This window comes from Hylobates moloch, unplaced genomic scaffold (genome assembly GCF_009828535.3).
Source record: "Hylobates moloch isolate HMO894 unplaced genomic scaffold, HMol_V3 SCAFFOLD_13, whole genome shotgun sequence".
Lineage (NCBI taxonomy): Eukaryota > Metazoa > Chordata > Mammalia > Primates > Hylobatidae > Hylobates > Hylobates moloch.
In genome coordinates, this window is record NW_026652288.1 from 80995492 (window position 1) to 81019563 (window position 24072).

A 24072-nucleotide genomic window follows, 5' to 3' on the forward strand; every position below is an offset into this window, starting at 1 on the left:
ATTTGGAGTTTTATGACCTAAGAGAAAGAACCTTTGGAATGAAATTTATGTGTCTGAAATTTTGCTTATGTGTTTGAAATGAGGATGCTATCTGTTCATTTTGGGGTAAATAATGATGGGGAAAGTGGGTGATAAGAGCATTTTGAAATGTTAAGGCTCTAACTTAAGCTACTAAATGATCCACTTCTTTGGCAAGTAATATAATGTATTTTAATATTTAAATACACATAAAAATAAATGATTACTATGTTGAAAGGTAAGATACCAGGCAGTAGATACTCATAATTTGGTATCTAATTTTTTATTCCTGATTAGTAGCATTACTGCTGAGCCATTTAATTATATTGTTCTTTTTTTGAAAACCTAATTTGTATGTTGACACAAATGCAGAATAGATGAGAAAATCTGGCATGCTTCTGAATGTTTTGTTGTATCATAAACATTGTGCTTTTCTTAATTGTTTTTAACATACAGTTAGGATAATTTGTTATAAATGTGTTTATGGCTTACCACAGCATATTAGGTAAAATTGGTTTGCAACATTTTATCATGGTTAGTGTTGTGCGTGTCCCCATCATTTGTATTGTTTAATTTATATTTCTGATAAAATGCAGCCTTAGAAACTGTTGGGCTTGCTTAGTGCTTCATGGAGTAGGAGGACATCAAATGTGAAACAGACCAGGAGTTTTGTGGTAGCAGAATAACCTTGTAAAAGGCTACCTTGGGAATTAATGAGCTGCACTGTCATTCAGAATTAATTCAACAAATATCTATTGAGTCCCTACTATGTGCTAGGCATATAGTGCTAGGTATTAAAAATACAAAGGTAGGGCTGGTTCTTGACCTCAAGCTGCTATTTAAGCAGAGTCTGCATAGCCACTTAACAGGGATTTTAAATAGGGAATTCAGACATTGGCTAGGGGACTATGCTAGATGATCTTTAAGATTCCTTAGAAGCTCTAGTCTGACTCTTACTGGGTTGGTCAAGACTAGGAAATAAAATAAAGAATAGGAACTAAGAGGGATGACTGTTTAAAAATAAAGGAATGTGCTAGCAATTATTTAAGGTGGCATCTGAAGTTTAGAGACAGAAATAAATAGATGCTAGGTTTGGCTCATGAGTAAAGATAAAACTTACTCTTATAAATCAAACTGTAGGGTTTTGAAATGAACTTAATGATCAAAATTGAGTCAGATTTCAAGTCAAGGTCTTCGAGCAAATTTAGAATTTGCTTGATATTCTGAAGATTTGAGATTCCAGTATTCATTATAGGAAAAACTTTGAAATATATAAATCAATTTTAGTAATTTTATATTTTTTTCTTTTTCTTTTTTTGAGACAAGCCCCACACTGTTGCCTAGGTTGCAGTGCAGTGGCAGGATCATAGCTCACAGGAACCTCAAACCTGTCATCTTCAACTGATTCTCCCATCTCAGTCCCCTGAGTAGCTGAGACTACAGGCATGCGTCACCATGCCTGGCCAATTAAAAACAATATTTTTTGTAGAGATGGGGTCTCTCTGTGTTGTCCAGGCTGGTTTCGAACTGCTGGACTCAAGCAGTCCTCGTGCCTTGGCCTCCTAAAATTCCGGTGCTATAGGTGTGAACCACTGGATAGGGCCAATTTTAGTAGTTTTAATTTAAAAAATCTGGAAACAATTGATTTCTTGGGCGTACATCTAGAATTGTTTCAGATATAACACTTATTTAAAGAGGAGCTTTCTTTGTTTTTTAACAAATGATGTCTAGAAAAGAAATTCTCATTTAATTCAAGCTGATCTTCCTTTTTTTTTTTTTTTTGAGACGGAGTTTCACTCTTTTGCCCAGGCTGGAGTGCAGTGGTGTAGTCTCAGCTCACTGCAACCTCTACCTCCTGGGTTCAAGTGATTCTCCTGCCTCAGCCTCCCGAGTAGCTGGGATTACAGGGATGCGCCACCACGCCCAGCTAATTTTTTTGGTACTTATTAGAGATGGGGTTTCACCATTTAGTCAGGCTGGTTTCGAACTCCTGACCTCAAATTTGGCAAAGTATTGCTGTAGAACGGTATCTAGCTAGTATGCTAACAAATACTGTAGGGATGGGGTATAGTCTAGCTGATTGTAGTACAGGAATAAGAATCAATTTTCCAGTGCTGTACCTTTACAGAGTTCTATTATTTAAAATGGATTTCTGGCCGGGCTCAGTGGCTCATGCCTGTAATCCCTGCACTTTGGGAGGCTGAGGAGCAGGGATCACCTAAGGTCGGGAGTTTGAGATCAGCCTGGCCAACATGGCAAAACCCCGTCTCTACTAAGAATACAAAAAATTAGCTGGGCATGGTGGTGGGCGCCTGTAATCCCGGCTACTCAGGAGACTGAGGCAGAGAATCGCTTGAACCCAGGAGGTGGAGGTTGCAGTGAGCCCAGATCATGCCACTGCACTCCAGCCTGGGTGACAGAGCGAGACTCCATCTCAAAAACAAAACAAAATAAATAAATAAAATAGATTTCATAAGTACGAAATTTGATGCGGTCATTTCTGGTACTCCATGTTAACATGCATACTGAAACAGTTCTTGTGATGGGATAGTTCATGTGGGTATCTCTGAGTTTCAGGTTAATCAGGCTTCTTCAAGGGAAGACTGCCTTATTGGAAGATGACTCTTGAGACAGGGTCTCACTCTTGCCCAGGATAGAGTGCAGTGGTGCAATCACGGTTCACTGCGAGCCTCAACTTCCTGGGCTCAAGGGATTCTCCCACCTCAGTCTCCCAAGTAACTGGGACCACAGATGTACACCACTGCAACTGGCTAATTTTTTTTTTTTTTTTTTAAGAGACTGGGTCTTCCTATGTTGCCCAGGCTGACGACTCCAGGGCTCAAGGAATCTTCCCCACTCTGCCTCCCAAAGTGCTGGGAATACAGGTGTGAACCACTATGCCTGGCATGATGACTCTTAAATAATGTTAATTGTCTTTACCCAGTGGCCCAGTCAGGTTGACACATAAAATTAACCTTCACAGTTTTCCTTCAATAAATGTTTCCCTTCCATGTTTTTCTGCAGACAGATGCACCATCAGGAATGGAATTACAGTCATGGTACCCTGTTATAAAGCAGGAAGGTGACCATGTTTCTCAGACACATTCATTTTTACACCCCAGGTGAGTTGGTATTTATTTGTTCGTTTGTTCATTCATTTCTTCATTCAACAACCATATGCCATGCACTATTCTAGGACGTGGGAATTTAATTCTTTCTTTTTTTTTTTTTGAGACAGTCTTGCTCTGTTACCCAGGCTGGAGTGCAGTGGCGCGATCTCGGCTCACTGCAACCTCCGACTCACGGATTCAAGCGATTCTCCTGCCTCAGCCTCCCGAGTAGTGGGGACTACAGGCTCACAGCACCACGCCCAGCTAATTTTTGTAGTTTTAGTATAGACGGGGTTTCACGGTGTTGGCCAGGCTGGTCTCGAACTCCTGACCTCAGGTGATCCGCCTGCCTCAGCCTCCCAAAATGCAGGGATTACAGGCGTGAGCCACTGTGCCTGACCAGGAATTTATTTCTTTATTTTCAGGCTTTCTTGTTAATCATAGATTGTCTTTGAAAATTCAAAATTAGGCCAGGCGCAGTGGCTCACGCTTGTAATCCCAGCACCTTGGGAGGCCGAAGTGGGTGGATCACGAGGTCAGGAGATCAAGACCATCCTGGCTAACACAGTGAAACCCCGTCTCTACTAAAAATGCAAAAAGATTAGCCGGGTGTGGTGGCAGGCACCTGCAGTCCCAGCTACTCGGGACTTAGAGAATTGCTTGAACCTGGGAGGCGGAGCTTGCAGTGAGCCGAGATTGCACCATTGCGCTCCAGCCTGGGCGTCAGAACGAAACTGTCTCAAAAAAAAAAAAGAAAAAAAGAAAATTCAGAATTATTTGTAAATAAGTACATTGGAATTTAATGTATTTTTTGTTTCTATTTATCATTATAGGGAAATGGTAGGTGAATTATATTTAGTCACTCTTATTAGAAAAAATTTCAAAGAAAGAATCTAAAATGAAGTGAATTGTAAATTGCACTGAATATTTGAAATAACCTTTACTATGTGTTTCAATGTGTTTTCTAGAAACAGGTCATTTTCTTTTTGCCCTTAAGTGAAAAATGGAAGTTCTCCTTTAATTTCTTACTTTTCTTCAAGAGGTAAACCAACTCTTTAAGAGTTTGGTGTGCAACTTTGATTTTTTTTTTTTTTTTTTTTTTTTTGAGACAAAGTCTCACTGTGTTACCCAGACTGGAGTACAGTGGCAGGATCTTGGCTCACTGCAACCTCTGCCTCCCAGGTTCAAGCAGTTCTCCTGCCGTGGCATCCTGTAGCTGAGCCTGAGCGCCGGCTGCCACTCCCGGCTAATTTTTTTGTATTTTTAGTAGAGACGGGGTTTCACTATGTTGGCCTGGCTGGTTTTGAACTCCTGACCTCAGGTGATCTGCCAGCCGCGGCCTCCCAAAGTGCTGCTAAGATTACAGGTGTGAGCCACCGCCCCTAGCCGCAACTTCAATTTTTTTTTTTTTTTTTTTTTTGAGACAGAGTCTCGCTCTGTTGCCCAGGCTGGAGTGCAATGGTACGATCTCGGCTCACTGCAACCTCTGCCTCCCAGGTTCAAGCATTTCTCCTGCCTCAGCCTCCTGAGTAGCTGGGATTACAGGCACCCGCCACTACGCCCAGCTAATTTTTGTATTTTTAGTAGAGACCAGGTTTCACCTTGTTGGCCAGGCTGGTCTCGAACTCCTGACCTCAAGTGATCCACCTGCCATCGGCCTCCCAAAGTGCTGGAATTACAGGTATGAGCCACTGCACCCGGCCTGCAACTTTGATATTTTAAAAAGAAATTCTTTTGAAACTTAAGAGCTTTCTTAATAACCACACTTCTCAAAATCAGAGTTTTACTTTTTCAATAGATGTGCACCCTAGATTATAAGTTTTTGTTGTTGAGTCCTAGATTTTTTTCTACTAGTGTAAATCTGTATTCCCTCCAAGTATGGTGATAAGGAGACCAAGTCTTATTTACATTTGTACAATCACTACTTTACCTGTTGTATTTGCAGTAAGTCTTTTGAGCACTATTTTTTTTTTTTTTTTTTGAGACGGAGTCTTGCTCTCGCCCAGGCTGGAGTGCAGTGGCGCAATCTCGGCTCACTGTAAGCTCCGCCTCCCGGGTTCACGCCATTCTCCTGCCTCAGCCTCCCGAGTAGCTGGGACTACAGGCACCCACCACCAGGCCGAGCTAATTTTTTTTTTTTGTATTTTTAGTAGAGACGGGGTTTCACCGTGGTCTCGATCTCCTGACCTCGTGATCCGCCCGCCTCGGCCTCCCAAAGTGCTGGGATTAGAAGCGTGAGCCACCGCTCCTGGCTTTTGAGCACTATTAAACCTGTCAATTTTCTTGTCCTGTCAGAAAACTGAGATTTTGGCTCAAAAATGTATGTTATTAACAAAGGGGAACAATATAGATGTCTTGTACAAAGAAAATGAAATGTAAGAGGAGATTGTCTGGAGTTCAGGGGATAGAGTGTCAAGTCTTAAATGGTTACATCTTTTTGCTAAGTGTTACTCAGAATATAGTTACAAATATGGTACTTAAATATCTAGCTGAAATTTGTTTGTCCCATGAGCTTCTCAGATGAGTCTACTGGGCAATTTTATGTGAGTTTTGATCAAAATTGGTAATCTCTTCTATCTTAGTTTTGCATAATTTATTATTGCCATTTTGTCAAATGAGTAGGGAGTAGTGAAGTATTTCAAGAAGATTGCTCAGTGGGGTTTGATGCAAGAACTGCCCAGTAGCTGGGCGACATTCAGAGCTCTCTCTCTGAGGTATATAAGAAGAGCCCTGGGAGCTCCTCATTCAGCCTCCTGTGAGTCAGGACATAGCCTTGCAGTCTGTCACTGAAGCAGCCTCACCAAAGCAAAGAGCCAAGATTCCCTGCTTTGGAAGGGTGGTGGGCAAGATAAAGTCCTCCAAAGTAGTTATAGATTATTCTTTTTCTGGAGTAAAACTTACCTGCTCAGAGTTGTTACACAGCTGTATAAAGTCCTTAATGCTTTTAGTTCTCAGGTGGTTTTGAGGGAAGGAGAAGAGCCTGTGATTTTCTTTCTGTGTATCTTTTTAGTGCTAAGAAATTACTTGCCAAAAAAAAAAAAAGAAAAAAAAAAACCCGTGATTACTTGCAAGCTGGTTATGGTTGCTTATGCCTGTAATCCTAGTGCTTTGGGAGTTGGAGGTGGGAGCATATCACTTGAGCCCAGGAGTTCAAGACCAACTTGGCAGCATAGCAAGACCCTATCTGTAAAAAAACAAAACAAAATGGGTATGTGTGGTCCCAGCTACCTGGGATGCTGAGGCAGGAAGATTGCTTGAACCCAGGAGTTAGAGGTTACAGTGAGCCATGATCACACCACTATACTCCAGCCTGGGTTACTTGCAAACTAACAAGAAATCCCTTATAATTTTGTTTGTAATGCCTAAAGTGTTGATTTTTTTCCTAAGAATTCTTTACTGTGACCTTTATTTTCTGAGCTGTAATATTGTCTGTTTTGGTTAAAAAAAAGGTTTAACCACAGAAATGCATGTTACGTATTTGATTTTTACTTAATCATAATATGTAATATATGTCTTGTTTCGCTTTTACTTGTTTTCAGCTACTACTTATACATGTGTGATAAAGTGGTTGCCCCAAATGTGTCACTTACTTCTGCTGTATCCCAGTCTAAAGAGCTGACAAAGACAGAGGCAAGTAAGTCCATATCAAGACAGTCAGAGAAGGCTCACAGTAGTGGTAAACTTCAAAAAACAGTGTCTTATCCAGATGTTTCACTTGAGGAACAGGAGAAAATGGATTTAAAAACAAGTAGAGAATTATGTAGCCGTTTAGGTAAGTATTCAGAGATTATCTTTCTAAAATTAAATATCTAACGAACACATTTATTCAGCATTTTCAAACAGGCTTTTTGTTTAAGCTAAATTTTCAGATAATTGGAGCTTTTACCTTTAAAAATGCTACCCTTCAAAACTCTGGGTGATTTATTTTAATCTCAGTTGCTATAATTTTCTAGTGTGGTGATAGCTTAGGAGACTGAGATAGATACAGATAGGCTACCTGGCCTCAGACTGCAAGTTATTTTTGTCTGAATTTTTTTCCCTTCCTACCTTTTATTTGCTGTCAGTCTTCAGGAGATCCTTGTTTTTCTTTCCTCCTTTTTTTTTTCTTTTTTTGTGACAGAGTCTATCGCCTAGGCAGGAGTGCAGTGGTGAGATCACGGTCACTGCAGCCTCAGCCTTTTGGCTCAAGCGATCCTCCCACCTCACCCTCCCTAGTGGCTGGGACCAGAGGCACACACCACTGTGCCTGGCTAGTTTAAAAAAAAAAATTTTTTTTTTTTTTGCAGAGATGGTCTTGCTATGTTGCTCAAGCTGGTCTTGAACTCCTGGGCTCAAGTGATCCTCCTGCCTCGGCCTCTCAAAGTGTTGGGATTACGGGTGTGAGCCACCGCACCCAACCTTTATTTTTCTTTCTAATTTGCCATGAACTGAGACACCATTTAATAATAAGAAGTATTATGTAAGTAAGAGTAGTTAGGTATAGAACTCAAGGAAGCTTAGTTATGGAATAAAGCAAGGATTGAAAGCTCTGGGGGCCAGGCATATAGCATAAAATGTGGAATATTGACTGGTCATTTAAAAGAAAAATAGCTGGTTACTTACCATGCCTTTTAAAATACTGTGGATTAAATGAGACATGTCTGCAGATATTGCCTGTGTTACCATCCATATAGGAACATAGCTTTGCTTAGTGATTAGGCAGTGTGACAGTTATTTTAGCTGCCTTGGAACAGTTGGAGGGTCCTCTATTTATGTAAGTTTTTATAGAGAATTGAGATTCTTGGGGGTTTTCTTTTCTTTGGTGAGATCTCAGCTCACTGCAACCTCTGCCTCCCACATTCTCCCGCCTCAGCCTCCTGAGTAGCTGGGATTACAGGCATGTGCCACCACACCCAGCTAATTTTGTATTTTTAGTAGAGATGGGTTTTCTCCATGTTGGTCAGGCTGGTCTCGAACTCCTGACCTCAGGTGATCCGCCCGCCTCGGCCTCCCAAAGTCCTGGGATTCCAGGCGTGAGCCACCACGCCTGGCTGATTCTTGGGGGTTTTCTTTTTTCTTTTTTTTTTTTGGAGACAGAGTTTCGCTCTTGTTTTCCAGGCTAGAGTGCAATGGTGTGATCTCGGCTCACTGCAACCTCCGCCTCCTGAGTTCAAGTGATTCTCCTGCCTCAGCCTCCCGAGTAGCTGGGATTACAGGCATGCACCACCATGCCCGGCTAATTTTGTATTTTTAGTAGAGATGGGGTTTTTCCATGTTGGTCAGGCTGGTCTCGAACTCCCGACCTCAGGTGATCCGCCCGCCTTGGCCTCCCAAAGTGCCGGGATCACAGGCGTGAGCCACCGCGCCTGGCCGGGGATTTTCTATACATTAATTTTGAGGGTTTTTTGTTTTGTTTTTCTTTTTTAGAGACAGAGTCTCACTCTGTTGCTCTAGGCTGGTGGAGTACAGTGACGCATTCATAGCTCACCGCAGCTTCAAATTGCTGGGCTCATAGTCCTTGCACCTCAGCCTCCCTAGTAGCTAGGACTACAGGCATGTGTCACTGCGCCTGCCTCATTTTTTCATTTTTTTGTAGAGACAGGGTCTCACTGTATTGCTCAGGCTGGCATTAAGCTTTTAGCCTCAAGTGATCCTCCTGCCTTGACCTCCTAAAGCGTTGGGATTACAGATGTGAGCCACCATGCCTGGCCAATTTTGAGATTTTTAAAACTCAGTTTTCTTTGGATTTAAATATGGTAAACAAAAATTAGTAATGACTATTATGCCATATTTGCATTGTATTTTATTTCTTAAATTCTAATGACTGCTAAAAAATTATTGAGATAATTTATATACCATAAAATTTACCCTTTTAAAGCCTACAGTTCAGTGGTTTTTAATACATTCACAAAGTTGTGCAACCATCACAGCTAATTTAGTTCCATAATGTTTTCTTTTCTTTCTTTTTTTTTTTTAAGATGGAGTTTCGCTCTTGTTGCCCAGGCTGGAGTGCAGTGGGGTGATCTCGGCTCACTGCAAGCTCTGCCTCCCGGGTTCAAGTGATTCTCCTGCCTCAGCCTCCTGAGTAGGTGGGATTACAGGCGTGCGTCACCATGCCTGGCTAATTTTTTTGTATTATTAGTAGAGACAGGGTTTTCACCATGTTGGTCAGGCTGGTCTTGAACTCCTGACCTTAGGTGATCCACCCACCTCGGCCCATGTTTTCATCCCTCCAAAAATTAACCCTATAATCCATTAGGAGTCACTCCCTGATTCTCCCTTTCTCAAAGCCTCTGGCAACCACTAATCTATTTTCTATCTCTATGGATTTGCTTATTCTGGACATTTCATATAAAAGGAATTGTACAATATGTGGCTTTTCATGTCTGGTCAAAAAGCTTATGCTTCTTTCATGAAGGATAATGTTTTCACAGTCCATGTTGTTGCATGTACCAGTACTTCTTTTTATGGCCTGATAAGATTCCATTATGTGGATATACCACATTTTGTTTATCCCTTCGTCAGTTGGTGGACATTTGCATTGGGTCTACTTTTTGGCAATTAAGAATAATGCTGCTACAAATACTTGTGTAGAAGTTTAAGTGTGGAACTATATTTCAGGTTTTTTTGGTATATATTTAGGAGTGAAATTGCTAGGTCATGTGGTAATTATGTTTAATGTTTTGAGGAACTGCCAAACTTTTTGAAAACAGTTGCACCATTTTACATTCCTGTGGTAGCTTGGGAGTTTCAACTTTTGCTTATCTTTGTCAATACTTGTTATTGTTTGTCTTTTGAATATAGCCATCCTAGTGGTTGTGAAGTGGTATTTCATGGTTTTAATTTGCAATTTCTCAGTGAATGATGATATTGAGTATCTTTTCATGTTTTTCTTGGACATTGCATATCTTTGGAGAAATGTCTATTCAGATCTTTTGGCTATTTTAATGCTAGGTTGTCGTTTTACTATTGAGTTGTAAGAGTTCTTTATATATTCTGGATACCTTATGAGATATTTGATTTACCATGCTGTTTTCTTTTTACTTTCTTGTTAGTGTTCTTTTTTTTTTCCTGAGACAAAGTCTGGCTGTATCACCTCAGCTCGGCTCACTGCAACCTCTACCTCCTGTGCTCAATGCATCCTTTCACCTCAGCCTCCCAAGTAGCTGGGACTACGAGATGTACCACCATGCTCGGCTCATTTTTTTTTTTTGAGAAGGAGTCTCGCTCTGTCACCCAGGCTGGAGTGCAGTGGCGCAATCTCAGCTCACTGCAAGCTCCGCCTCCCGGGTTCATGCCATTCTCCTGCCTCAGTCTCTCTGAGTAGCTGGGACTATAGGCACCCGCTACCACGCCCGGCTAATTTTTTGTATTTTTAGTAGAGACGGGGTTTCACCGTGGTCTCGATCTCCTGACCTTGTGATCCGCCCGCCTCGGCCTCCCAAAGTGCTGGGATTACAAGCGTGAGCCACTGTGCCCGGCCTGCTCGGCTAATTTTTGTATTTTTGGTGGAGTTGGGGTTTTGCCATGTTGAGGGTGGTCTCAAACTCGTGAGCTCAAGCAATCCACCTGCCTTGGCCTCCCAAAGTGTTGGGATTACTGGTGTGAGCCACCGTGCTTGGCCGTGTTAGTGTTCTTTGAAGCACAAAAGTTTTAAATGTTTATTACGTCCAATTTATCTATTTTTTTCTTGTTTTAGGTATCATATCTAAGAAACTATTGCCTAATCCCAATTCCAAGAAATATTTATTTATTTATTTATTTATTTATTTTTGAGACAGAGTCTCACTCTGTTGCCCAGACTGCAGTACAGTGGTGCCATCTCAGCTCACTGCAACCTCTGCCTCCTGGGTTCAACCAATTTTTCTGTCTCAGCCTCCTGAGTAGCTGGGATTACAGGTGCGTGCCACCATGCCTGGCTAATTTTTTTGTATTTTTAGTAGAGACAGAGTTTTACCATGTTGGTCAGGCTGGTGGCAAGCTCCTGACCTCAGGCAATCCACCTGTCTCGGCCTCCCAAAGTGCTGGGATTTTAGGCGTGAGCTACCACATCCAGCCAATAAATTTATGTTTAAGGGTTGTAGCTTTTACATTTAGGTCTTTGATCAATTTAGAGTTAATTTTTGTATACAGTATAAGGTGCAGCCTTATTCTTTTGCAGGTGGATATAGTTGTCCGTATGTTGAAAAGATTATTCTTTCCTTTTTTTTTTTTTTTTTTTTTGAGACGGAGTCTCGCTCGGTTACCCAGGCTAGAGTGCAGTGGCGCTATCTCGGCTCACTGCAAGCTCCGCCTCCCGGGTTCACGCCATTCTCCTGCCTCAGCCTCCTGAGTAGCTGGGACTACAGGCGCCCGCCACCACGCCTGGCAAATTTTTTGTATTTTTTAGTAGAGACAGGGTTTCACCATGTTAGCCAGGATGGTCTCAATCTCCTGACGTCGTGATCTGCCCGTCTCGGCCTCCCAAAGTGCTGGGATTACAGGCGTGAGCCACCGCGCCTGGCCAGAAAAGATTACTCTTTTGTGATTGAATTGCTTTGGCACCTTTGTCAACAACAATTGCCTTATAAAGTATGAGTTTTTTAAATTTCTGGACTCTGAATTCTGTTCTACTGATCTGTATGTCTATCTTTAAGTCATATTACACAGTCTTGATTTCTGTAGCTTTGTAGTAAGCTTTGAAATTGGGAATTGTGAGTCTTTCAACTTTGTTATCCTTTTTCAAGATTATTTTGTCTATTTTGGGTTTGTTGCATTTCCATATGAATTTTAGAATCTGCTTTTCAATTTCTGCAAAAAATCCAGTGGGGATTTTGATAGGGATTGCACTGAATAAGTACATCAATTTGGAGACTATTACTGTCTTAACAATATTAAGTCTTCCAATCCATGAATCTGGGATGTCTTTCCATGTATTCAGGTCTTAAATTTCTTTTAGTGATGTTTTGTAGTTTTCATTGTACTTGCACTGCTTTTGTTAAATTTATTCCTATTTTATTTGTTTTGGCCTAATTTATAAATGAAATGTTTTAAAAATTACATTTATGGATTGTTCTAGTGATTTTTTAATGGAGTGATACTCATACTTTGTTACTTGATTTTTTTCTCTCCAAGATGCGTCAATCTCAAATAATTCTACAAGTAAAAGGAAATCTGAGTCTGCCGCTTGCAACTTAGTCAGAGACATAAACAAAGTGGGAATTGGCCTTGCTGCTGCCTCATCTCCGCTTCTTGTGAAAGATGTCATTTGTGAGGATGATAAGGGAAAAATCATGGAAGAAGTAATGAGAACTTATTTAAAACAACAGGAAAAACTAAACTTAATTTTGCAAAAGAAGCAACAACTTCAGATGGTAAAATTATTATCTAAATGATAGTCCATTATGAAAAGATACTTTTGTATGTTGCTCTGTCACCCAGGCTGGAGTGCAGTGGCGCAATCTCAGCTCACTGCAACCTTCGCCTCACAGTTTTAAGCAATTCTTCTGCCTTAGCTTTCCGAGTAGCTGGGATTACAGGCACGTGCCACCATGCCTGGCTAAATTTTGTATTCTTAGTAGAGATGGGGTTTCTCCATGTTGGCCAGGCTTGAACTTTTGACCTTGTGATCCACCAGCCTTGGCCTCCCAAAGTGCTGAGATTACAGGCATGAGCCACCACGCCCAGCCCCCTTGTATATTCTTAGTAAGAAAAGTCAAGATGAGATGCTACAAATGTACTTAAGATTATTGTTTTATACTGATAAGCAATTTTAATATACTTCAAAATTTTTTGAGAAAATAGTTTTATAAAATAATTACCTTTATATAGAACTGATAATGATAGCTGAATTTTAGGTATTTTCTGTGCTATATTTTCCAGAACTGAAAATTTTAACATGGTGAAAATAAAGTAAAAATTGTATTGTGATTCTTTACATTACAGGAAGTAAAAATGTTGAGTAGTTCAAAATCTATGAAGGAACTCACTGAAGAACAGCAGAATTTACAGAAAGAGCTTGAATCTTTGCAGAATGAACATGCTCAAAGAATGGAAGAATTTTATGTTGAACAGAAAGACTTAGAGAAAAAATTGGAGCAGATAATGAAGCAAAAATGTACCTGTGACTCAAATTTAGAAAAAGACAAAGAGGCTGAATATGCAGGACAGGTAAGAATTACTGTTTGTATAATGGTCCCTTTCAGCATGGAAATGGAAACTGTTACTTCTCTCTTTTTTTTTTGAGACAGAGACTGCTCTGTCGCCCGGGCTGGAGTGCAGTGGCACAATCTCAGCTTCCCACAACCTCTGCCTCCTGGGTTCAAGCAATTCTCCTGCCTCAGCCTCCTGACTGTAGCTGGGATTACAGGCGTGCGACACTATGCCCGGCTAAATTTTGTACTTTTTAGTAGAGACAGGGTTTCACCATGTTGGTCAGTCTGGTCTCGAACTCCTGACCTCGTGATCTGCCCACTTCAGCCTCCCAAAATGCTGGGATTACAAGCATGAGTCACTGCACCTGGCCATTGTTACTTCTCTAATAAAGGAATTACTTTTTGTCAAGCTCAGTTTACTAAGCTAGATTTCAAAATAGATAATTCTGTTAAACATAGCTTTATGCTGTATTGTCCAAGATGATTATTTTGTTTTTATTTTATTTTATTTTATTTTTGAGACAGAGTCTCGCTGTCGCCCAGGCTGGAGTGCAGTGGCGCGATCTCGGCTCACTGCAGGCTCTGCCCCCAGGGTTCGCGCCATTCTTCTGCCTCAGCCTCCCGAGTAGCTGGGACTACAGGTACCCGCCACCTCGCCCGGCTAATTTTTTGTATTTTTAGTAGAGACGGGGTTTCACTGTGTTAGCCAGGATGGTCTCGATCTCCTGACCTCGTGATCCGCCCGCCTCGGCCTCCCAAAGTGCTGGGATTACAGGCGTGAGCCACTGCGCCTGGCCCAAGATGATTATTTTGATGTTTGTTGCTTTTATTAGTTTAAATTTTTATCGGGTTACTGCAGTTTAGTTACCTAAATTGCTAATCTCTAGCCCTCTGAATATTATATGTTATATTATTTTAATATTGTTAATCTCTAGCCCTCTGAATATTATATGTTATATTATTTTAATGTAGTATATGAGCTTTCAAATCTACAAATTAACAAACAGGAACTGTTGCCTGTTATGTTCAAAAGCACTGGAGAAAAATAAGCAATTCTCTTGTTAATAGAATCTCACAATTTAAGGAACATGAACAAATAACTAACGTGAGCAGGCTGTGATGAGCGGTATAGTAAAGTATAGGGCATAATGAACATGCTGGATGTGTTCCTCTTGTTCCTTTGCTTTTTCTTAAATTTAGTGTCCTGTCAGATGTCAAATTAATAGTATTAGATTCTTAATGGATTTAGTATACATGAAATAGTTTTGTAAAAAGTAATTTGAAAATAGGTTTTTTCTATGATATGAGGATTAAATGGAAAAACAAAACAATTAAAATTGATAGTGCCTTTTAAATCACATAGTTGGCAGAACTGAGACAGAGATTGGACCATGCTGAGGCTGATAGGCAAGAACTCCAAGATGAACTCAGACAGGAACGGGAAGCAAGACAGAAGTTAGAGATGATGATAAAAGAGCTAAAGCTGCAAATTCAGAAATCATCAAAGACTGCTAAAGAATAGAAACTGTTAAAGAGATTCATCTGTGTATTATTGACAAGTTTTTTTGTTTGTTTGTTTGTTGCTTGCTTTGGTAATTGAATTCTGAAGAATTTATCTGCATGAAGATAACTAGGCATTCTATCCGTTTGTAGATCAGAGAAAGTGAAGAGATTATATATTAGTACTTAAATTTTTACATTTTCCAAATGAATGAAAATGTATGTTTCTTTGTACTTTTTTAAAAAAATCAGCTTAGTAACAATACTATATGGTTTCAACTAGTAGGTAATCTGCTTATATTTCTAATGCAAACTTAATAATTGTGTACTTTTTAAAAGCTGCAATATGTGATGGAAAATAGCTGTGGTCAATTTTGTTATCCATATTTCAGACTCAATTTTAGATACAATGGTGGCTTTATATTTTAAGTATATAGAGCTGCTCAAGGAGTTGAATCTCCCCTTTTCTCATTAACACGATTTTTCTAAGTTGATATAGTATACTCATTAACATACACCAAATTTACTTTTACTTTGTTCAGATTGTGGAATGAATTTCCACCAGTTCTCTTCTTTTTAATGTGTACCCTAGGAGGATTTTATTGAGGTTATAGCATACCCCATGAGCACAGTGGGGAAGAATAATCTGTTGTTATGCGCTGCTGCTAAACAGAAGAAGCAGTTGTAATTTGTTTTTCAGTTTAAATGTGGTTATAGTTAGATTTTTTTTAAGCAGCAACTTTTCAAAAATAAAATAATAATTTCTGAACTTTTGTTTGTGTTGTTAGTAGTGGTGTGAAAATATTAATGTTCTTGAGAAAAACTGATACCATTGTTGTGTATCAGTTTCTATACAATCTATAATCCTCCTGTACAGTTTTTACATGTAGTTATGAGTCTTACTAAAATTTATATAATGGACTTGTTTTCCTTTAAGTTGTAAAATGTTAAACACCTTGAAGGATATTTTGGACTTCTGTATGTTTAAATGTTGTCTTACCAAAATTTGCACGAATGGACCATTTTCAATTACTACTTAATATCAAAATCAGGAATTTACAGTCAACTGATAGTACATGATAGGTGCATATAGGACAGTTTAGTTACCTGCTACTAAAAGATTTTCAGATAAGTTTTAGAAGATAAAGGAATTCCATAGTTTCGGGAGGGACAACATCTTCTGCACTTTTTTTTTGCACAGAAAAGTCTGTCATTCTCTAATGGCAAATTTCATATTTGTTAATTCTTGGCTCAAAATATATTAGGTAAAATTCACAGATCTGTTTTTAAAGGAAGTTTCCTGAAACTGTCATTAATTGACATTATTACCCCATGGATTTTATGGGATAATAAATGTTTTTCATGTTCTCTTATAAGATACTATGTATGAAATTACTTCAGAGAGCTATATTTATTTTAAAATAAATTAGCTAGGGTTAAGGTTATATTCTATTTCCAGCATAGAAGGTAGATAATCTAATGATGTAGAAAAAATCACTAGGTTGTCATTTAACCAGTTATTTTCATATTTTGCTTAATAGCACGTATCCAAAAAGAATTTTGTACTTCCCCAAATGTAATTTATTTACTAAATTGAGTATAAGCTAAACGTGTGTTTTGTATCTTCCATTTAAATTTTGCTATATTAAGACTAATTTAATTTGTTGAATCTTGGAATCTTCTGAAGGAGGAACAAATATTAAAATCACATGTAGAAACAAATTTTTCTTTTTTTTTTCTTTTTGAGACAGAGGCTCGCTGTCTCCCAGGCTGGAGTGCAGTGGCACAGTCTCGGCTCACTGCAAAGCTCCGCCTCCTGGGTTCACGCCATTCTCCTGCCTCAGCCTCCCGAGTAGCTGGGACTACAGGCGCCGGCCACCACGCCCGACTAATTTTTAGAAACAAATATTTAAAATGACATATTCTCCCAATACAATCTATTTAGATCTGGAGAAAGAACAGATATTTATGATATAGTTTTATTTTAATTTTGAACTATTTGTGTCACAGCTCAGCTTTTTGGAAGACAAACTCAAACACCTATAATTTCATTTATATTTCTAATTCACTTGGAACCTTTCTGCTTTATGTTACCTAGAAAATGATAAAACTAATTTGTTTAACTCAAAACTTCTAAAATAAATTGCTTAATCCTTGAAATATGTTATTTGAAAATTTTAAGCAGTGCTGAAACACCATTAAATTATTATGAACTTGTAATTCAGAATTGAGTAAGGAAATATTTTTTCTAGTCCTTCACATATTGAAAACTTGCCACATGACATTGTATCATCTTCATTTTTCAGAAGATGCGTTGATGTGCCATAGGTTTCTGTCTAACTTCCTTGAAAATAGTTTTTTAAGTCAATTGTAAATATACGTATTATTGTTAAAAGTAACTTTAAACTGCACCACATAGCTTGAAAACAATATAGAGATTTTGTAATACCTTATAAGTGGCGTTGGCTAAAATATCTTATCCATATAAAACTTATTCTATTCTTTGCATGCTTATTTTGTGTGTTGGTTGCCAGCTTAAAGTTTGATTTGTTGTTACTTTTTGCGTGCCAAATTCACTATGCAAGCAGATTTTTCCTCAGACTTCAAAAAATAATTCTTTTTAGAAAAAATGTAAAAATGTTTACTCTAAAAAGCTGCATTAAAGGGACAGCCTATAAAAAGTTTTGCTAGCTCATCTTTAGAAGGAAGAAAGAATATTAGCTTGGGTGATGTTTAATTTGGGTGGCAATAGTTTCTGTAGGCTAAACTTTATGAGAAAAGTATACCTACTCTATAAAGGTAATAAATGTAAAAACTCTTGCTGAGGAAGCTCTTCAACTACCCTAAATTTCACAATTTCACAAATGTAACTTATAACACTATGAAAAGATTTGACCAACAATTTACATTTGCTGTGTGCTTTAGTTTTTGTTTAAGCATATTCTTTTGCTTGAATTTCTGTGTTCATGAGAGTTAGGGTGTTTTATGCTTCTTGAACTAATTTTATAACATACTTAATATATTACCAGTTAAGATATAAAATCATTTGTACATAGTGAATTGTAAAGCAGCTATTAAAGTAGGTGAAATAAAGTATATATTTGCGGGTTATCCATATCTTTTAGAAGTCCTGACAGAACAACCAGTTTATTTGCACATAGGTAGCTTCTGTTTGAAGGAAGGTAAAGTTATAAGGAAACTCAAGTACTATAAGATGTGTCAAGGTATTTCTCCAGAATTAATTGCAAAGCTAGTGCTGAAGGATTTTAATCAGCTTCTAAATTTTCTTCTCAATAAGACATATGTTTTGATTACTTAGGGAAGATTCCTCATTTTTATTTGCCCTTTATGCATTTAATCCACATGATAGGACATTAAAAATTAATATAAAGAAAAATTGTGCTCATACTGTACATCTGTTTCTGTGCTTGGAACTACTTATTAATAGTTTTTATCGAAGCTGTCAGCAATAAGGGACATATAACTGCTGTATTATACATTGTGGAATTGAATAAACAGCCTAATTTTTTTTTTTTTTCTAGTATAGGGTACTTAAGCATTTCCACTTTGGGAAGAAAAGCATATTAGTATTTTATATTGCATTTCATTTAAAAGGACAGTTTTTTTTTTTTTTTTTTTTGTAAATCCTTTCATTGAAATGGCTTCTAAACTGTATAATGTAATTTGGAGCCTATTTAGTAATAGAATTAAATGTCTTATGTAGTGCTACAATTTTTGAATTAGAAAGTGATCAAATGTAAAAAACAAATTTAAAAATTCAGCCCAGAAAACAAAATAGTCTATTAAAGTAGTTTAATGTAAAAGGAATTTATAAGATTTTTTTCCTCAATATAGATACCTCACTTGAAAAGAAAGCACAGCGTACTTAAAGTAGTTCTAGTAAACATGTCCTAGAAAACAGTTGCTAAATGTAGGACATCTTTTGAGAAGTTAGTTTATGAGAAATAAAATTTTACTTGTTTTTACTATCCTGTTAGAAGTATTTGTTTATCCTGATAATTTTAAGCCAACATAGTAGTCTTAAATTACTTTTGAATTTCCGATCTGTGAAGGCAGTAAATGAAATATCTGTTCTGCAACTGTTGAAACAAATATTTGGCTACATTGACCATAATTAAATTTAAAAATTTTGCCAATGATGTACAGTTTTATGGTTAAAGTTGCTGTTGTTGGTTGCATTACATGACACAGAAAACTGTCCTCTACCTCACATGAAATAAATATTTTATATGGTTTTACTAAAAATAAGACTCATGTATCTGGTCACCTAGTTTACAAATTTTGAATTATATTTATTGAAACATGACATACTGTGCTCTGAGCTTATACCTCAATTGTATTTTGTGCTGTTTTCCATTTTCATGCCTTGTAAATAACTTGTATAGATTGTGGATCAAATTCTAAATAAAAACTTTTAATGCCAATTAAATTTGATTCAAGTTATTTCAGTATCGTGTGTGAGCTTAACTTTCTTGTTCCCTAAGATTGACATTTTCTCCTTTGTTCCTTTAAAGTCTATTATTCGTAGGCTGGGCGCGGTGGCTTATGCCTGTAATCCCAGCACTTTGGGAGGCCAAGGCGGGCGAATCACCTGAGGTGAGGAGTTTGAGATCAGCCTGGCCAACATGGTGAAACGCTGTCTCTACTAAAAATACAAAATTAGCTGGGCGTGGTGGCTCATGCTTGTAATCCCAGCTACTTGGGAGGCTGAGGCAGGAGAATTGCTTGAACCCAGGAAACAGGTTGCAGTGAGCTGGGATTGTGCCATTGCGCTCCAGCCTGGGTGACAAGTGAAAACTGTCTCAAAAAAAAAAAGTACATTATTCATTACACACTAACTTGAAAAACGTGTTTTATTGTAGAATAGGAAATTTTATGCAATATTTCAGGTGATGAAAATACCAGCATTGTGTGATTATTTTCTTTAATGATTTTTAGACTTCAGCTTTAACATTTTTTTTCACCATCCTTACTAAATCCCTGGCGTAAGTTATCTACTGCATAACAAATTACCCCAAAATTTAGCAATGTCAGAAATCCAGGAGATGGCCTGGCACACTGGCTCTTACCTGTAATCCCAGTGCTTTGGTAATGCTGGGGTGGGAGGATCGCTTGAACCCAGGAGTAGCAGTTTGAGGCTGTGGTGAGCTGTTACATAATCACACCACTGCACTCCAGCCTGGGTAAGAGTGAGCGGAGTGAGACCTTGTCTCTAAAAATAAAAAACCCCAAGCTACTTATAAATTATATCATGGTGTTATCAATAAGGGCAATTAAAAAAAAAATCCAGGAACATTTAGCTTGCTGTTTCGGCTCAGGAGCTCTTGTAAGGTTGCACTTAGGATGTTACCCAGGGTTGAAGTCTGAAAGCTGGATTGAACTGAAGGACTTGCCTCCGAGCTCACTTACATGGTTGCTGACAAGGTGCTCAGTTGCTCACTATGTGGACCTGTCCATGGAGCTGTTCATGACATGACTAGTTTACCCCAATTGAGTGATCCAGAAGAAAACGTCATGCCACAATTTTTTTATGACCCAGACTGTAAGTCACACACTCACTTTTGTCTGTTTTATTACAGGACAAGTTTACGTAGGGTTTGAATACCAGGAGGCAGGGATCATTAGGGACTTAGAGTATTTATAGTACCCTCTAAATTGTAATTAAATTTTTTTGTGTGATGAGATATACACAACAATTTACTATTTTAGCCTTTTTAAATTTTATTATTATACTTTTAAGTTTTAGGGTACGTGCACAATGTGCAGGTTTGTTACATATGTATCCAGGTGCCATGTTGGTGTGCTGCACCCATTAACTCGTCATTTAGCATTAGGTATATCTCCTAATGCTATCCCTCCCCCCTCCCTCCACCCCACAACAATCCCCAGAGTGTGATGTTCCCCTTCCTGTGTCCATGTGTTCTCATTGTTCAATCCCCACCTATGAGTGAGAACATGTGGTGTTTGGTTTTTTGTCCTTGCGATAGTTTACTGAGAATGATGATTTCCAGTTTCATCCATGTCCCTACAAAGGACATGAACTCATCTTTTTTTATGGCTGCATAGTATTCCATGGGTATATGTGCCACATTTTGTTAATCCAGTCTATCGTTGTTGGACATTTGGGTTGGTTCCAAGTCTTTGCTATTGTGAATAGTGCCGCAATAAACATACGTGTGCATGTGTCTTTATAGCAGCATGATTTATAATCCTTTGGGTATATACCCAGTAATGGGATGGCTGGGTCAAATGGTATTTCTAGTTCTAGATCCCTGAGGAATCGCCACACTGACTTCCACAATGGTTGAACTAGTTTACAGTCCCACCAACAGTGTAAAAGTGTTCCTATTTCTCCACATCCTCTCCAGCACCTGTTGTTTGCTGACTTTTTAATGATGGCCATTCTTACTGGTGTGAGATGGTATCTCATTGTGGTTTTGATTTGCATTTCTCTGATGGCCAGTGATGATGAGCATTTTTTCATGTGTTTTTTGGCTGCATAAATGTCTTCTTTTGCGAAGTGTCTGTTATGTCCTTCGCCCACTTTTTGATGGGGTTGTTTGTTTTTTTCTTGTAAATTTGTTTGAGTTCATTGTAGATTCTGGATATTAGCCGTTTGTCAGATGAGTAGGTTGCAAAAATTTTCTCCCATTCTGTAGGTTGCCTGTTCACTCTGATGGTAGTTTCTTTTGCTGTGCAGAAGCTCTTTAGTTTAATTAGATCCCATTTGCCAACTCTGGCTTTTGTTGCCATTGCTTTTGGTGTTTTAGACATGAAGTCCTTGCCCATGCCTATGTCCTGAATGGTATTGCCTAGGTTTTCTTCTAGAGTTTTTATGGTTTTAGGTCTAACATGTAAGTCTTTAATATTTTAGCCGTTTTTAAGTGTACAATTCAATGACATATAGTCACAGTGTTAGGCAACTATCACCATTGTTTGCAGCACTTTTTCATTATCCCAAACAGAAGCTCTGTACCTATTAAACAGTAACTCCCTAATGCATATCTTCTCCAGCCCCTGATAACTTTTTTTCTACTTTCCATCTCTATGAATTTGCCTATTCTAGGTATGTAAGTGGAATAAAAATACTTGTCCTTTATGTCTAGCTTGTTTTATTGATCATGATATTTTCAACATATATCCGTGTTGTTTCATGTCTCAGAATTTCACTTCTTTTTATGGCTGAATAGTACTCCATTGCATGTTTATACCACATTCTGTTTATCCATCTGTTGATTGACAATTTCGTTGTTTGCACCTTTTACCTATTGCAAATAATGCTGCTATGAACATTGGTTTACAGTTATCTACTTAAGTCCCTGCTTTCTCTTGGATGTATACCTAGGAGTAGAATTGTTGGATCATATGGTAATTCTATATTTAACTTTTTGAAGAACCACATAAGTTTTCCACAGGACTGCTTCATTTTTCATCCGCACCAGGAATGCATGACAGTTACAGTTTCTCTACACCCTTGCCAACACATGTTATTTTCCATTTTACCAGTATTAGCCATCATATTGGGTGTGAAGTGTTATTTCATTTGCATTTCTCTAGTGACTGATGATGTTGAGCACCATGTGCTTTGTGTATTTTTGGAGAACTATTCAAGTCCTTTGCCCATTTAAAAAATTGTTGTTGTTGTTATTGTTGAGTTGTAGGGATTCTTTATATATTCTGGATATTAATCCCTTATTTTTAATTTTTATATTTTTTTGAGATGGAGTCCCACACTGTCACCCAGGCTGGAGTGCAATGGCGCAATCTCGGCTCACTGCAACCTCCATCTCCTGGGTTCACACGATTCTCCTGCCTCAGCCTCCCAAGTAGCTGGGATTACAGGCACACACCACCACACCCAGCTATTTTTTTGTATTTTTAGTAGAGACAGGGTTTCACTATGTTGGCCAGACTGGTCTCAAACTCCTCACCTCAGGTGATCTGCCCACTTCAGCCTCCCAAAGTGCTGGAATTAGGCTAGGCAGAGTGGCTCGTGCCTGTAATCTCAGCACTTTGGGAGGCCGAGGTGGGTGGATCACTTGAGGCCAGGAGTTCGAGACCAGCCTGGCCAACATGGTGAAACCCCATTTCTACTAAAAACCCCATTTTTACTAAAAATACAAAAAAAAAAATTAGCTGGGTGTGGTGGTGCATGCCTGTACTCGCCATCCAGTTACTCGGGAGGTTGAGGCAGGAGAATTCCTTGAACCCGGGAGGCAGAGGTTGCACGCCACTGCACTCCAGCCTGGGTGACAGAGTGAGACTCTGTCTCTAAAAAGAACAACAACAACAACACCCCATAATATGCTCCAGGTTCATCCATGTTGAAAAATGACAGGTTGTCCTTTGTCGAGAATGAATAACATTCCATTTGGTATATATGCTACATATACCCAATTTTCTCCTTCCCTTCCTTTCCCTTTCCTTCTCTTCCCTCCCCCTCCCCCCTCCCCCTCCTCCTTCCCCTTCCCTTCCCTTTTTCTTTTCTTTTCTTTCTTTCTTTCTTTCTTTCTTTCTTTCTTTCTTTCTTTCTTTCTTTCTTTCTTTCTTTCTTTCTTCTTTCTTTCTTCTTTCTTTTCTTTCTTTCTCTTCCTTCCTTCCTTTCTTTTTCTTTTTCTTTCTTTCTTTTCTTTCTTCTTTCCCTTCCTTCCTTCTCTTTCTCGCTTCTTCCTCCCTCCTTCCCTCCCTCTCCCTCTCTTTCTCTTTCTTTCTCTCTCTCTCTCTTTCCTTTCTTTCTTTCTTCCTTCCTTCCTTCCTTCCTTCCTTTCTTTCTTCCTTCCTTCCTTCCTTCTTTCCTTTTCTTTCCCTCCCTTCCTTCCTTCCTTCCTTCCTTCCTTCCTTCCTTCCTTCCTTCCTTCCTTCCTTCCTTCCTTCTTTGTTTCTCTTTCTTTTTCTCTCTCTCTCTTTCTTTCTCTTTTCTTTCTCTCAATACAGGGTCTTGCTCTGCTGGCTCACTACAACCTTGACTTCCTGGGCCCCAGTCATCCTCCCACCTCAGCCTCCAGAACAGCTGTGATCACAGGCATGTGCAACCATGCCCAACTAATTTTTTAATTTTTTTGTAGGGACAGGGTCTCCCTATGTTGGCCAGGTTGGTCTTGAACTCCTGAGCTCAAGCAATCCTCCCACCTTGACCTCCCAAAGCGCTAGGATTACAGGTGTGAACCACTGTGCCCAGCCACTACATGTTTTTATCCATTCATCCATTGATGGACACTTTGGTTGAATCCATATCTTGGCTATTGCAAATCAATGCTGTAATGAATGGGAGTACAGATAACTGTTTGACATACTGATTTCATTTTTTTGGT

The 24072-nt window shown here is 38.8% G+C and overlaps 1 protein-coding gene across 3 annotated transcripts in view; it reads left to right on the plus strand.

The window, feature by feature from the left end:
* The window catches only part of SKIL (SKI like proto-oncogene), a 38217-nt gene extending 17271 nt beyond the window's left edge, over nt 1-20946 (plus strand). For 2 of the 3 annotated variants that reach the window (XM_058426496.1, XM_058426495.1), the window contains 5 exons: nt 3047-3140; nt 6668-6900; nt 12222-12460; nt 13032-13256; nt 14604-20946. In XM_058426496.1, coding sequence (XP_058282479.1) covers nt 3047-3140; nt 6668-6900; nt 12222-12460; nt 13032-13256; nt 14604-14762 — 950 coding nt within the window. In that variant the 3' untranslated portion in view covers nt 14763-20946. The remainder of the gene's footprint in view (nt 1-3046; nt 3141-6667; nt 6901-12221; nt 12461-13031; nt 13257-14603) is intronic. The other variant, XM_058426497.1, reaches the window with a different exon arrangement.
* The last annotated feature ends 3126 nt before the right edge of the window (nt 20947-24072 follow it).